The 16737-nt window shown below is 43.0% G+C and overlaps 1 protein-coding gene across 7 annotated transcripts in view; it reads right to left on the bottom strand.

The window, feature by feature from the left end:
- Window positions 1-16737, bottom strand: part of mpp7a (MAGUK p55 scaffold protein 7a) — a 138038-nt gene that overhangs the window by 70519 nt on the left and 50782 nt on the right. For all 7 annotated transcript variants that reach the window (XM_035143119.2, XM_035143120.2, XM_035143122.2 and 4 more), the window contains exon 4: window positions 6758-6835. In XM_035143119.2, the coding sequence (XP_034999010.1) occupies window positions 6758-6835 (78 nt within the window). The remainder of the gene's footprint in view (window positions 1-6757; window positions 6836-16737) is intronic.

The raw sequence follows: 16737 nt of genomic DNA, 5'->3' as shown, positions 1-16737 counted from the left end.
TTATTTTCAAATATGAATTAAATACAAAATGAGTGTGAAGTAACATCTGGTGCAGAGGCAGAAGTTGCTTGCCGCCTGACAATGAACTTCTCATATCAATATTTGAGAGTTTAAAACATCCAGTAATGATGTGATATTGAATATCAACAAGTTTTTCTATCTGACTTTTGATAAAAATGCCATTTTTGTATTTTCTAAAATGTTTTGTAATAGAGGTACTGCATTTTGCTGTAGATAAATAAATATTTTTAAAATACTACTAACATATGTTTGGAATTTCTCCACTGAAATTTGATGTACCTCTGTTTGTCCATGACGCCATTCTACAACTGCTACTGTCTCTTCTATCTTGTTCAAACTAAAAATGACTTCAGTGGATAAAACTGGTCACTGAGCAATATTTAATATTTCCTACAATAAGCCATACATGATAGATTTGAAGGTCAAAAAAGTTAAATCCATCACTTTGTGAGTAAAACGTCTCGTCCCTCACTTATAATAAGATAATACTGCGTGATGATTAACACTTTAACGCATAAAGCATTTATAAAAGCCTTTGCATATAAAGCAGTGTAGCAAAGAAGCATGGAAGATACATGGATCATTTTGGGGGCCTCTTGCTGTCATCACGTAACAGATAAGTTGAACAGGGGGATCTCCTCCAAAACACAACGAAGCCATTTAAATGGGATGCTGCAGTGGACGATGACAGAGGTTGGAAAAACCTACAGTGTGTGTGAGTAATGACCCCTGAGGTGTGGGAATAAGGCAACAGAGGTGAGGCAGTGGTAGACGCATGGGTTAGACTGGGGTTAGGGAGGACGCTATGTCACTGTACCTGAAAGAGTTTGTTTGTGTGTGTGTGTGTGTGTGTGTGTGTGTGTGTGTGTGTGTGTGTGTGTGTGCCTTCTGAATATATCCATTAGTGTCTCTCGGGGTAGTTTAGCAGAAACGGCTGAGAAAAAGAAAAATGAGAAAAACGAATAGCCACATTGGTCAAGGTTACTCTAGCGTTACCCTCCATTCAACCCTACATTACTTCACTTTATCAAATCTACACACAGATAATGAACTCTGAGAGAGCCAGGTCAGAGTAAGAGAAAAGGGAGACCACATGTGTAAAGGGAGCAGGAGAGAAAGAGGTGAAAAGAGAAAAACAGAGGAAGGTAGAGGCTGAGGTGAGTCGGGGTCAGGGTCTTTAGTGAGGGAACATCTCTTGCTCCTAAACAGCATCCGTCCATCATGTCATCACTAGGCTGTTTACAGCTAGGGAGAGGGGCACAGGAGGATGGAGAACTGTATGTTTCCACTCCCTTGAACTGTCCTGTTAAAACACCTCATCCCATAACTCAGTGAGGACGACAGACAGGACGTCTTTGACTGCTCTCTACCTTCGTGCTTCTCCGTTAGAATCACATTTTCCATCCTCAGACCGTCACCAAAAGTGAGGGAGGGGGCAAAAAAAATTATGCTGGTCTCCTCCGGGACTGTGTGTATTTCATTTGTTAAATGTCATGGCAGGCACCCAGTGTTCAGATATGTTTGATTCCCAGCTTGTCGGTTTACAGCTCTCACTCGACCCTGAACGACGACAGGAGTTTTTATACAGCTGCCAATTCATCAAGCTGACCTTCTTTAATAGCCATTATTAAAACTGTTTAAACATATTAGCCTTTTATCAAAAAAATCTGATCGTAGCCCAGTCTGCGTCATCGGTTTCATACGAGGGATAAAATGCACTTTGGCTTGATTTGTTGTGTCACTGATTAATAATACACTGGCTGACTACAGTGAATTCATGTGCAGCATTTTGATTTGATTTTACTCAGTTATTACGGAAAAAGATGTTTTCCTATTATTATATTTTATAGATTTCAATAAAAGTTTTAATGTCTCATGGTCTCAAATACTGGCTTTCATATGCCTTAAAATAAAAAATGAAAAGGAATAAATACAGGATTTTTTTTTTCTCATTTAAAGAGAGTGAGCATAAGAAGTGAGTGACTTCAATCCAGATATATTTTAATGGGGTCTTTCTTGAAAACACAGAGTACATCAGTGGAAGATTTATGGTGCATTTGTATTTCGACTGGCAACAGTCACTTGCAGGCAGCTTAAATTCAAGAAGTCATGTATGTATACAAGGACATCACACTACCGGCTGTGTGTGAGCCATATGGAATGGAAATTAGATTACGTAATAAAAAAAATGCGATGGCAAGAATAAAACGCTGAGAGTCTCTCAATCAAAACTGTAAGAAAAGTCCTAGTTTGATGATGTTGTGAAGCAACGTGGGATCATGGGAGTTGCTGTCTTCACCACTGATGAAAATCTACCTGATAAAGGACGAGCAAAGCCACAGGTAAAATGGGTTTGAACATTGTTGGAAACATTTTGGACAAGTCAACAAAATGCATAACATAGGTCTGGACATATTAATGAGGAATTGTTATTTATTAATACAAAAAAAACCTGATAAATTTCCAACAATTAGTTAACAAGAGATTGTACTTACATAAGGAAAGTAAACCTGTCAGTCAAAAAAAGTTGCCTTTATTGTCCGACTCACAAGAGCAATGCTACGAGTTATTGCATCAATATCTGCCACAACAGATCAGTTACCATTGACCTTGAAATGCAAAGCAGGAGCACACATATGTATTTACATCTCAAAACTGTCCTGATGGTCCTTGGTCTGAGTTTCATTTACAAATTTGCAATGATGGACCAGGAGCCACAGTCAAAGCTAGAATTACAGACCAGTGCACTCTGATGGCACCCAGTGGTCTTACCGAGTAACAGCAGGTCTTTGGGTGATTATAAAGATGTTGGGCACCTTGCCAGAGGAGGGAAAGTGTGTTTTGAGCGGAGAAGGACGCAAATGGGCCACAGTCTTACTCCGAGCGACGGACAAGGGACTGGCGCTCAGCCTACTGTTGATGTGGCATGTTGAACTTACCCAGAGCTGGCACGTGTGTGAGGCTGATTTGCCCCTTTTGATTCATGTAATACTGTATTTGACATTCCACAATGAGGCAAGAGTGCTTCCATTTCAGTCTTAATGAGCACTGGAAGAAGATTGTGTGAGCAGTAATAAACGTCTATGTACATCCATGAACGTGTGCGCACAGTCCCTCACTGACATGTCTTTATAAGTGTGTAATACAGCACCTATTGCTCAGGCCCAGGATTGATCGTATTTCAGGCGGCGTTAAGCGGGGCAAGTTTGCTTGTGCGGTGGCAGTCACCTGCTGAGTGCGCTAGACAGTGCAGCCGGGGGCAGACGAGGGTTGAAGTGTCATTTTATGTTAGGCAATAAATTAAGCCTCCATTACCCGTAACCCTAGCCCGAAATGAATTTCATCTAACTCTAGATCTCTCCCATTTGCTTTTCAGTCCTCAGCCACCACTTCAATAGCATTCATTTGGAGCGGTGACATGGGTGAAAAACAATCCGCTTTAAAAATACACTGCAACGCTCCAGGTTGGGAGTTTTTCTTTTTCTCTTTTTTTGGACTAGCTAAGGAAAGAGGGACTTTTGGTTTGCAGTGTGCTGTGAGACGCTTTGATACACCATCTCTGGGCTTTATCCCGATACCTGATAATCCCAGGGAGACGCTTTGCGGGGCATTTACCAGGAAGCTTAAATTTGAAAGTCTGTAATTTGACAAAAAAAGAGGGGGAAAGAAAAACTGTAAGAGGGAGGGTAACATGTGGGTTGATTGTTGGGGGTCTCTTTAAAGGTCTGTGGACTCTTGCCATAAGCCATGGGGAGAAAGAGAAAATCTGAGACAAGAGAAACAGAAGCGATCCCTCACACTGTGTTGTCTGCTTGAAGCTAGTGGAGTTCTCGATCTGGTGGTACCTGGTTAGCAGTGTCAGTTTGACAACACTAACAGCAGGGTAGCACACAGAAAGAAGAATCTAATGTGTTTTTGAGAATATTGTCCCCACAGTTTCAGGCTCGGCCATCCAAGTTTGGTTCGGGGTCCTGGGTGGTTTGGGACGCCTGTCATCCGTATTGGTATGTGTATGCCGTCCAGGATGGAACGTTCTGGCTACCGCTCTGACATTTGTGGCGTGCACAGTCCGGAAAACCACTCTCGACCACAGGACGGACTCTCTTTCATGACGGACTCAGGACACTCTGGACTCTCTCCTGCTCTCACCCCAAACGACTGTAAGAGCCTCAGCCCCTCGTTCTCTCGTCTTTCCCTTGACTCAGTACTAATTAGGATGATGTATGGCTGTGGGCTCTTAAAAAGGGGTGGAATAGTCGGAGGCACTTTGATTACAATAAACAGAGAGCTGGGGATTTCAAACAAAACCACACACCAGTAAAAAGGGCTTTCCCTCCTCTCCATTCACCACGCCAGGCTGGTTCTTGGGTTTACACAGGTGTGTGTGTGTGTGTGTGTGTGTGTGTGTGTGTGTGTGTGTGTGTGTGTGTGTGTGTGTGTGTGTGTGTGTGTGTGTGTGTGTGTGTGTGTGTGTGTGTGTGTGTGTGTGTGTGTACATGTGGCTTTCAATAAATATTGCAGATGAACAATACTGTAACACATGTCAGGATACTGGACATTAATGTAATAAATCATACTAAATCTCTTTCGCAGCTTGAGGTTGGGCCAGTGGAGGAAAATCATCATCAGTGGACCTATTGATATACTATTATTGTCCGTGTCATGGCTTCTCATTAACAGGTTGACCAGTGAAGACGGCCTGCACGCGATGCTGCCGTGTTCCTTTCCTTTTCCGTCTCATGCATCCTCTCCTTCCTTGAGTCCTAGGATGGGACTCAATCATTATCTGCTTCTGTCGTCCCGTTATTGCGTGCCCATCCATCTTAAGGTCAACCATGAATGTGTGGCTCTTCTATACGGTCTCTGCCACAGCAAAATGACCAGTTTGTCTTTGCAAAGCTGGGTTTTTGATTTCATGGCGTATGGCTAGACATCTGGTCTGGGAGCATGTGGCAGGGTAGACGGTGGATGCTGAGTAAGGACACTGCAGCATTAGTAGAAGAGGGACTAAACTCAAGACTATATTGAGAAGGGGACAGTGCAGAGTTCACCTCAGGGTAAGAGGTGAAAGACGATAAACATTGTCACGGTTCTGCACGCTACTGGGATTGGTGTTGAGAGTATGTGCATGTAACTCTGTTATTGTACGTGTTACAGAAACACAATGAAGAGATCTGAAGTTCCTGCATAACTAAGCTGTTGACAAACTACCTGCTTTAACTAAATCCCTCTGGAAATGAGTATAAGCAAATTATGTCTGCTTGGTTTTCAAACACAAACAGAGCATGCAATAAAGAGACGTAATGTAAATGCAGGGGACAGTTTAAAGACAAATTAAAGGAAAAACCTTGATAAATGAGTTAAGTCTTCCATACAGGAAAAGAGAATTCACTAAATGGTTTGATGAGCATAAACATGAATCATATGCTGTGGACTTCTCGGTCACCTGATTCCCATCCAGTCAGACACCAAGAGACTAATCTAGGTTATGGATGGAAACGGTCAAGCAGCCATTACTGCGGCAGTACCTCAGTCTCAACAACTTCTCATCAACATTTAGTCTAGTTTTAACAGATGGCTCGGCATCTTTCCTGCTGTGTTATCAGCTGCTCCAACAACAAACTGAGACTTTTGGAAAAACAAAAAGGAAAATCTAAACTTCTATTCTCCATGAAATCAACTTGACTTCAGTTAATCTCCATTATTATTGAATCCTCATGTTTCAATCGCATTATGAACCTTGTCTACAAAGGGCCGACGAGGGACTGATCCCATTACACACGGCTGATGGTGAACCGCCACCCTGAATATCTTATGCTAGCTTTGTAACTTGCTACGGTTCCTGGCTGAAAGGTTTCCAGTTTGTATTAAATTGTGTACTGCTTCTGATTTCAAAGCATGAATCGTGGAATTGTATGATCTGATGCTTAAACTAGCAAGGTCCTGCTGGGTTTAATCAGTTGCAACACAGCACTCCCACATCCAAAATGTGAAGGTCGGACAGAAGCGGTTCATCTGTGTTATTCTTTTCCCTAAACACTGTGTGTCATAATCATTTTCAGATTGGTCTTTCAAACGGAATAACTTGCATATACACACAGACGACCATCATTTGTCAAACCGCGACTTCCCCAAACATCTGAGCTTCCACTGTCACTGTAAATGTGATTACTTCTACTCTGCCACCTCAGTAACGGCAGTGGCACTTGAGGAAAGGACACATTAAGTCAGCCGCCAGTCTTCAGTGTTTTAATAGCAATGCAGGACAGTGATTTCCACCATAACCATCAGAACTTATTGGAGGAATGGTGTTCATCCTTCAGTAGAGTTCTCCAAACTAGAAGAATCTCTGCCAATGAGCATTAAAGCTGTTTTGGAGGTGCTTGGTGGCTTATAGGGCAGTCACTTTTTAACATTTGATAGAAGTGCATCAGACAGTCTGAAGTAGTTTGCCCTGTGATCCAGCAGAGGGCGCTCACTATCAACATCGAAGTCAGTACCGTTATTTTGTTCCCTACGAAAATGGAGGACGCTAGCTAGCAAAGCCGTCCTGAGCTAATATATACAATTTAATTAATGGTCGTGAATGTTGTCGAACTTGATTTTTGGAGAAAATGAAAGCCCTAATGGCTCAACACGTTACTTCATCACCTAATGTTTTTTTTCCTTTCATTTGTTACCCAGCAGTAGTTACAACCAAACAAATTGAAGACCTTCTTCCGAGAGAGGAACTTACTTCATGGGCCAGTGTTGTCGCGTTGTCCTGGACGGGGACGGGTTTGCTCTTTTCGAAGTGCTGCAGCCGTTCATGGATCTGAAAGGAAAGATTGTGTTCATCAGTAAGGCAGAGAGAGCAAGACATGAAGAAGGTCAGCACTACGCTGCAGAGGCCACAGCGAGACCTCCCTGAGCAAATACACACACGTGTAAGCAGGGAGTGAACTCGAAAACCAATGTTCACTGCTATGAACCCACATGTACGAAAACATGTACAGCCTCCATCCACACCACCTCGCACTCACAGACTCCCACTAGATTAAAACTGCTCGTAATCATGCTCTCAGACACCAAGAGTACAAACACAGATATTTCAAACAAGACTCCCTTAACTAAGAACAGCAGATTATTCTAAGTATTTCAGCTAGCTTAGCCACTATACAAACAATCCAGTTTTCCACCATGCAGTCGATATGCCCCAGTGGCCTGGTAAGGATTCCAAATCATTTCAACAGTCTGGTTAAATTGGCCAAACATTTCCTTATCAGCCTCAACACTGCAACTGCACAATGTTGAGAGACAAAGCTGCATCTCTGGAGGGTTACTAAAATGGAAAGTAGGCCCGAATCATGTGTTAACGTTTACTCATTTTCACACACAAAAACACTTCATCACTCAAAAACTGATATGTGGAACAGAAATGGAATAATTTATGCACACGGCCGCACGCTTGTGCCCACGCACACGTAGTCAAACACAGTCGCACACAAGTATTCCAGCCTACACACACATGCACGCAGACAGACACACAAAAGAAAACTACAACCATCCCATATGTGATTTAAGAGCAGCTGTGCAGGAATGTGTTGACAGCCTACAGGCTGCTGTCGGGTCCCATCAGAGAACAGACAGGGACAACGATCCACTCAAAAGCCACTCCGGAGTCTCTCCTTAGTGCCGCATGTTGAAGGGGAGCTAGGCCATTGGTCTGACTGATCGCTGGGCCCTGGGCCTGGAGATCCAGCTGGATGTCCTAGAAAGCATTCCAGCACGATGGTGGAACAGAAGGCCCTCTGGCTGGGGAGAGAGTGACAGAGAAACCCCTGGGCCAGCTCTGCGTCTGCAGGGCCAAAGCCACACATGTGGGGAGCTCATACACACATGTACACACACACAGATGGAGCAGTGACAATTTGCCACAAAAAATCTTTCAATGGGACAGAGGAGACACGAAGAGCAGTTTGTTTGCTGTCACATTGAGAGAAGCTGCAGATGCTGTTTGCAATTAAAACATCTGTCGAAAGATTGTTAAACAAGCTTTTTCTGACTCACTACACAAAAGATGTTTTAGCTAGACATCATTCTACAGTAGCAGCTCTGTGGATATTGTGAATGCAAGACGGAGTCGGGTACATGCTGTGAGATTACATAATCACAGGATGGGATCTGTCCCTTTTAATCATATTCCCTCGGAAATGTCTTTCAGTATTTTTGGCCCTCGGCTGATTAACAAAGAAAAATGTAACATGTGTAGATGAGTTCATTTCCAGCTTTTTTATTATTTTTTTTTTTTTTAGAGCTGTCATCTGTTTTTAATGATGCTCAGAGAAAACCAAATCCTAAAATCCAAATGCTGATGTCATTCAAAACACAATACAAATAGATAGATAATGTCAGCATTCCATTGACACTTATTTGACTTTCTGGTCAGAAAAATGCAACAGGACTGTCAAATGTCTGTGCACATGCATGACCGTCCCTGGCCATCAAAATTCGATTGGCTCTGAACGAGCTGCCATTTCAGCTCAACTTATCCAGACAGACTGCGGTGATAAATCACGGCCTGTTAGAACAGTGTCTCGGCCAAAAGAGCAGCCGTGTTTCAAGGTCAGCTTAGAGGTTCAAATCCCTGTGTAAAGCCGACATTACTCGGCTATAAAACATGGTGCATTAGGCGTGTCATGGAGGTAATCTGTTGAAGGCCTGAGGGAGGCTGATGGTTGCTCAGCTTAGCTGTAGACCGCAAAAAGCTGTGACTTGAAGACCGTAGAACAAGACAGCTTCGATGTGAGGTTAGACAGATGATGGCAAACAGAGAACGCTGGAGAGGAACAGAAACTTGCCCAACAGTTGTGATAAGGCTGCGGACAGAGATAAAAACTGGAATAGCTTGGAGTGGTTCTAACACATGAGTACAATCTGTTTTAAGTGGTGTGGAGTTACACTTTTGTCAGTGTGTTCCATGTTTTATGGCATCAAATGTAAGACTGACACTGGCAATTCTCGGAAATGTTCATCCTCATCTGTTTCATTTCACATAGCCACGTCACATTTGAACATCTCTAGTGTTCCTGAAGTCTCAACAACTCCACCCTGTGCTCTGACTCCTTCTGTCTGTTCTTCTACAGCAGAAGGCCGTAAGAGGACAGGCAGGCAGCTCAGGTTACTTCATCTGTCTTGATTATCTTTGTAAGAAAACAGATGAAATAAATGAGACAGGATACCAGGGTCTTCAGTGCGCCAACAAACCACAGTACTAGTGACATCTGCTTAGGTAGTTGTTGCTCCACCACCTCAACTTACTTAGTTACTCTGGAATTTCTCCTCTGCTCTATGAGCAAATGCACAATTGAAATGCTTTTATTTGCACTTCAGGACACTTTCCAAGTGCCTGTCCATGACGCAGTAATGTATTTTAAAGTCATTACCCTGCTTTTTTGCATAGCGCGTTCTCTGTCCTCTTGATGAGGCAGCACAGTCCTGGCAAACAGCAGAAGTGGCCTGGTGGAATTTAAAACAGCAAGAGGCAGTGTACTTCAGCCAAGGATGGCTTAGCTTAAACTGGAGCGCAACTCCTGGACACGCAGCCCAATCAAAGACTGGGATTCTGGAGCTCCTCTGATGAGAAATGTAGTGAAACTTCAGTGTAAACCAAGGGAGCAGAGTAAGGCTCAAAATGCTCAAAACTGAAGGCATGTTCCCCGAAGCACAGGCTGGGTAAAGATGAATGAATGTGCACCTTCACTGAGCTTAAAAAAAACAGGTTACAATAGGAGCAGTGTGCGCCCAGTCTCCACAGAGGCCTCAGACCAAGTTGTGTTTGCTTCCAGAAATACCCTGTGTTTTTAAAGTACACACAGCAATACATGAGGAGGAAAAAAAACATATGAAGAAAAACACAAATCTGGGAAAGAATTGATGTGAAAAAAATGGGAATCGACTGAAACAAAAACATAACATTCATCCATCTTCATCTTCAACTCCAACCACTGCCAAGGATCAAGGTTCAGGTTAAGGGTCAGACACCTTGGAGACCTTTCAAGAGACTTTTAGTCAAATTAAACCAGACTGTGTTTATGTTCTTTTCGTGATAATGCAAGAAAGAAGAACAATGACTGTCTCGAGCCTCGATTGTCAACGTGGAGGTATAGCTAAGAAAAAAAAAACATGCCTAACGTACACTAATCCAGACACACTGAAGCGAGCGGAATCTGGCACAGAGAGAGGGAGAGAGCGTGCAAGAGAGCGAAAGCTTGATAGATGGAGAGGTTTGCTGATGGAAGGAGAAGGAGAGGTCTGGAGATCACAGGGCTGGATAGTGTTTCTCTTTGTGAGTCCTGCAAGTAGGCTCAAGGCCTCTGGTTAATGTCCACTACCCAGAAAACTTAATGTCGGACCAGTTAGGGCTGACACTCGTTCTCCCACTCCTGTCTCTACATCTCCCCACTGGAGCAGATCCAGTATCAAGCCTCCATTAATCCACCTGGATCTGATATTTTGGTCTGATCCAGAACACATTTTCAAGCCATCCCGGGCCTGGTGGACTAGACCAATTGAGGGAGACAGGAACAAAGAGACGTGCAGGGTTTCAACTGGAATAGTTGTGAGGTGATATGTTTACTCAAGAAGCATAAGAAGAGAAGTGTAGATTTGCTTTCTCTCCTGTCGTAGTGAGTCACTTTGCAAAGTCTTGGCTTTAGCCCTGGCAGGATGGCATGAGGTCCAGGACATTGTGCTGCGGTTTGTGAACAATCCTGTAAATGACTGAGTGCTACCCTCCATCAGTCTGATGAGGGCACAATGGGCCATTCCTCCGACCTAACGTTTATGGCAACTAAAACTAGAATCAGCCCAGTGTCATCGAAGGGTTGACGCTGTTAGAAAATGACAGCAAAGTTTACACAAGGGGAGACAATTAAACAATATGTCCTCATGGATCTACCATCTCAGTTACCTTGTGTTGTTTTCTGTGGCGTTTGATACAAAAATGTACTCTTTAGAATTAGAAATATAAACAGCACGCAAATAACTTCAGCCAGTTTCTGTCAATACGATTTGAATCATAAATGCTTGTCCTGGACAATCAGTATAAAACCCTTAGGAGGCACTTAAGAGAAGCCAACTTAAAGTCCTCTTATGCTGGAATGGGTTCCAACCCACAATAATGCATTGAGCTGCAAGATTTAGATTAATTCAATAGTTGAAAAACAAAAAACTTAACTACTGAAATACTTTCCCTCAATATTCTAGTAAAACTAGGTTTTAGATGGGGGCGGAGTCACCAGCATATTGCAGGGACGTCATACAGAGTCATACCATTCACACCTATGGACAATTTAGAGTCTCCTGTGTTTGGACTGTAGAGACAGAGAGACCCAGGTCGAACAGGGATTCTTACCAAATATTTTGTGCTAACCACTGTTCCCTCCTTAGTCTTTCATACAAATAATTGGCTTTGTTGACTGTTGGTGGAAAGAAACAAAGCAATTTGAAGATGTTACTTTGGGCTGTGCAGACCAAGGGTTTCATCAATTAATGAAGAAAATAATCAGCAGATTAATTGGTGGAATGAAAACATTAATTGGTTGCAGCCTTACAATTGATTAATAGAGAAAGTGATGATTAGTTTTTTGTCCACTGACATTGCAGAGCAACAAATTCACAAAAACAAATCCAGCACCTTGTCATCACCCAGACCCCCAGCAGAGGTCTGGTGTCTGAGCTCATCTGTTGGTGTTGTGGAAAAAGGCCTAGAGAATGGGGGAGGAGAGGAGAGGAGAGAGGAGAAGAGAAGAGAAGAGAAGAGAAGAGAGAAGAGAAGAGAAGAAGAAGAGAAGAGAAGAGAAGAGGAGAGAGAGAGAGAGACTCCAGGGTAGCTGGCCAATAGTCATGACAATGGTATCATTTAGTGTGGGATGCATGTCGTCCGCTCTCGGCCTCAGAGCGGCCCCTGACACACCTCCACACCACCATGTATAGTCACACATACAAACAAAGACCTTGAGACATGTAGAATCTCTACTGCATATACATTTGTTCAGACCATCTTTAAAAGCTCCAGATGAGCCTATGATGTATTTAGACAGTTCCTGGGCCATTAGGGATCTATAAATACACCATATGGCATCATGAACCTCATTTTCCATATTTTGTGTATGGCGCAGACGTTCCATGTCCGATTACGATTGGCTTTGTATTGTGTAGACCTTCTGGTTTCACTTTGAGTCCTTTTTTTAAAAGAATAGAAAATCGGGGTCAACCAAAGTGACCTGGAATAATGGTTGAGGGATCACTCCAGAGATTTTCCTTGATTACCAATACAGACATTTGATTGACAGAATGAGGACTGGTGGACCAGTAGGCCTCTCCTCATTTTTACTGTCCCCCTCAGTGCTCCAGACATGGTTCGAGTCAATGAGCTTTAAGTAGTGGGCAAAAGGCCAATCTGCAGCCAGTATGCTGAAGAGTTCCCCTTCTCTTTCCTCTATCCTTGACAAGCTAGCCCTTTTTCTTCATCCTATGTCTATTCATCTAACTCTTCTGGCTCAATTCAGACACGCTTGTTTGCGGACACTGAGTATAATCTTTTGATTTCATGCTGCAGTCAATCATTAAACTCCTATGAAAACCACACAAAACACTGCAAGGCAGGGAATTTATTTCGGTTTTTATGTGAGGTTTGGAAATCATAAATTACCACCCAGTTTGTGTCAAAAAGAATATTTTCTTGCAACAAATGGCAAGTTGAATCACCGTAACCAAAGTCTGCACAACGTTCTTTCACTGCCTGCCAAAAGCCCTAATCTTTTTCAATTAAAATATAAGAAACTAAAGTAAGTTGACAAACTAATTTGCTTGGGGAACTAGATGAAAATGAAGGGTATTTCTTTTTTAGGATGGAAGCTCCCTTCTCCAAAGGAACCTCCTTTTGCTCGCTCCCACTGAGGGCTCCTGTTCCCTGAAATAACAAATACAGACCCCAGAGGTGACCACATGCGGGCCGTGCTGACCACAAATAATATTAGTGGATCTATTAGGTGATGTAAGTTTATAGGGTGAGTCCTGTACCAGACAATTAAGTATGTTTTATTTCTGCATTAAGTGCATGTGGCTTAAACAACTCACAGAAGCTACTGCAGCAGGGTGAGAAGTTTGAAACAATTTATTTTATATGATCTCCATTTGTAATGGGGACCAGGAGCAAGGTATGTTCTGAGGTGTGGAAAGAATAAGGTAAGTGCCCAAAGGGCATGTCTAGGGTTTCTGTCATGGAGCTGAATTGTTGGACATTACAGGGTGAGTCATAAAACTTGGAGGTGTACCTGGAGCTTGAGCCAGTTATTCATGGGATACAGAGTCTGTTACTCAAGGAATACAGTCCAGTTTGTCTGAAAACAAGCTTGTTCATCAAAAATAGCTGTAACTTTCCGCTTGGTATAAGTGTCAGCGGCAGCACCTTTCCATGTCATTAAAGGCCTGTAGCAATGAAGAGCAAACTGGCAAAGCCACATCAATATCGCTGTGTAACAATGTAAGTGTGCCAAGCCTATTAGCCACTAACAGAAGCGGATTTAAGGGAAAACAGACTGACCACAAAATGAGGGATCTCTGGGACTGGCTAAAGGCCTGCTGACAGAAATTTGGTCTTAAAGGAGAGCCCCACCTGAGGCAGGTGGAAATTGAATATATTTCCTGTGGCTTTTTCTGGAGTAGGAACTTGGCAGTGGAACAGTGAGTGGAATTTATAGAAAGCGCACTTGAGTAAGTCCCTTAATTGAAAGGAGGCGTCATTAGCTATGCTGGCTGCAGTCTACACCCCAGCATTCACATTTCATGTCAAATGTACCGACAAGTCTACAAAATTATGGTGACCCCACAAGCCCAAGAGGCCATGAAGAAAAAGATTATATTAGAGACAATTTGTTTAATCTCTGTGACATAATCTGGTTGTATGTGGGACATGAGAGGTTGTCCCAACCATCCAGTGGGGGCAGGGGAGGAGAGACAGAAATGTCCTAAGTATGGTTTAAGTCTTTTTGTGGGTCTTAATCCTCTCTTCTTTCTTCTTGTTCTGTCTCTTTTTCCCATATCTGACGCCTCCTCCTCAGGTTCCTCTTTCTCCCTCTAGACAGACTGACCAGTAACTGATGCTTCATAATTACCCAGGTGAGGTCTGAGTGTTTCCATATGGGAGACCTGAGTTGCGAAGCCTGTCAGATTAACATGATGTGTGTGTGTTTTCTCTCTGCTGTTCGGCCTTTCTCAAAGTATCCCATTCACAGCCTTGTGGAATAAAAGGTGGAATCTGTGGAGATTCAGAGGTTGGGTTTTAGAGGAAGGGGACAGTTATGGCTTTATTAATGGGGTGCCACTGACGTAAGCCATGTTGACCTGAATGTTGCATCTTGAGTGCTGGTCTCCGCTGTAAGGTGAGATGGTTGTTCTGTACTTCTGTGTGATTCAAAGTCCATGCGTCTGTCCATTTGGCTCACTGGGTGACAGGCTGGCTCATGTCTCAGTACCAAGTCGAAAGCAGAGGAAACATATATTTCTGCTTGTCTGGAGTGGAGCATTTTCCATTTATGCCTCCACATTAACAATAAGAGACGCTAAAAGCAGCTCAGGTTCTCTACACTGAAAAAAGTAATAATAAGAAAATGGGTAGAAAGGGCTCATTCTAGTGAGGAATCAATGTGGCTCTTTGATGTTACACTGATGTATTTGATCATTTAATGGCTGTGCTAACTTTACTGTATTGGGTGCACTTATTCTGTCACAGTGGTAAGAGTGAATTGGGTCACATTAGCTTAGACCTTGACTAATACTTAACTTACTGAATTGTATTGACATAGATCCCAAAAAGAGAGCCACTCAACATCTAGCTGGCACATGAACAAAGAGGTAATCAGATTTCATAGTGGCAATCAACCCTTCTTTCATGCATACACCCAAAGTAGTGACTAACAGTTTTTGACATCCATCCATCCGCCACTTATTAGAAGCACACGATTGGAAGCCAGTCTCTCCCTCTCCCTGCCTACTATCTTAGGCTCCACCTGGGGAATCCCAAGATATTCCTAAATCAGGTGGGATTTCTAATACCTTGTGATTTTCATATGCCCTTGGGTCTCCACCCAGCTGGACGTGCCTGGAATACCTCTACTGGGTGGCATTCAGGGAACATAGGATTGAGATTGAGCCTGAACAACATCAACTGGTTCCTTTCAGTTCCAGCTTGTCCACCATGTTTTGAGAAGTGAGCCAACACTACAAAAACAACCAATTTTGATTGCTTGCATCCGCAATCTGATTATTTAGGTCACTGCACAAACTTCAAAAATGGAAATCCAGAGCTTCCTCTTCATGCTTAGCTTCCTCCATGAGCCCCGTGGTCCATCTGATGGAGAATATTGGAGAGGGACATTTTCTGCTTAGCTGACAACACAAGGGGGGGATTTTTAAAGCAATTAATACAAAGCTTTCTCTGCTTTGGAGTCTACAAGGTTATGCTTTTCTTGACTAAACAACACCTGAACTCTCTACCCTTTAGGTTCCTCTCGAAAGATTAGTCAGGTATAATCAGGGGTGGTTAGAGGGCGAAGAGACGTCTGGGAGCTCCACCCTCATGCCTGGCCAAATATCACAGAAATATAATGCCACCTTCATTAGCATCATTCCATCTGCCCCACACTACGCAGTGTTTTCTTTGGGGCCAGCAAGAATGAGAGCCCAAACATACGCAGGCCCTGCCCATCATTATCCATGTTCAAGATGCCTTATTCTTTGGCCATCCATAACAATCCAGGCATAAAATGAAACCCGTCTGGTTTCCTCAGCTCCCGACATTAGGGTTTTACTTCAGCGCCTGAGGTATACCATAATTCAGACACTTTCACATGCTCACATTTGCGCCTTACAATCCTGGATCCTGAACAAACACGCTTGCAAAGAAAAGATTGCTTTAAAGAGAGGGGATGAAAATTGTGTTGAATTTTCCTCAGTTGTCTTTGTGACATCATTTTCTTGGCTGCAGAGGAACAGAGACCACCAAACGAGGAAATATATCACGCCAGCACGTGAAAGACATGTTGGGCGTTCTTTCAAAAAATGGCAACCATATACTAAACACTGGCAAACACAGCTCTAACATCTAGATTTGTGTTTGTAAATTGACTAATAAAGTAATCTCAGTTAAATAGAGAAACAGTTGTAGCAGTTATTATATGTATTTACAGTTTGAATAGTGACTGAAAAACAAGCTGGTTTAGAGTTTAAAAAAAAGCACGTTTCCTTTCCAAAAGCAAGAGGCTGAGAAGGAGATTGGCCGCAGATTGCAGAGAATCCCCAGTGAAGATGAGGTTAGGGCAGACAGACAGAATGTGTTACATTCATTACCCTTGTCTGTCTGCAAGAATATAAAGATATCAAGTGTGCTCATCTTCTCCCCAAACTCTGCAGCTATCTAATTTAACAGGCAATAACTCAACCGCAAGCCCATTCGTGCTGGCAGAGGGACAGTTAGAAGATCTGGGTGGGTAGGGTGGAATGACAATAAACTTCATATTGTATGAATGAGGCTGGAGAGAAGGATTTTGAATACAGCAGTGTTGAACAAAGGTTTGTTTTATATTCTAATAACAGAGGTCTGTCTCAGGGATGGGGTGTCATGGGAGAGGGGGGGTTTGGGTTCGGTCCCGACCCACAAGAAAGGAAGGATGT

This window comes from Hippoglossus stenolepis, chromosome 19 (assembly GCF_022539355.2).
Source record: "Hippoglossus stenolepis isolate QCI-W04-F060 chromosome 19, HSTE1.2, whole genome shotgun sequence".
In the NCBI taxonomy this organism is placed as follows: Eukaryota; Metazoa; Chordata; class Actinopteri; order Pleuronectiformes; family Pleuronectidae; genus Hippoglossus; species Hippoglossus stenolepis.
This window is presented reverse-complemented; position numbering and strand designations above follow the sequence as displayed.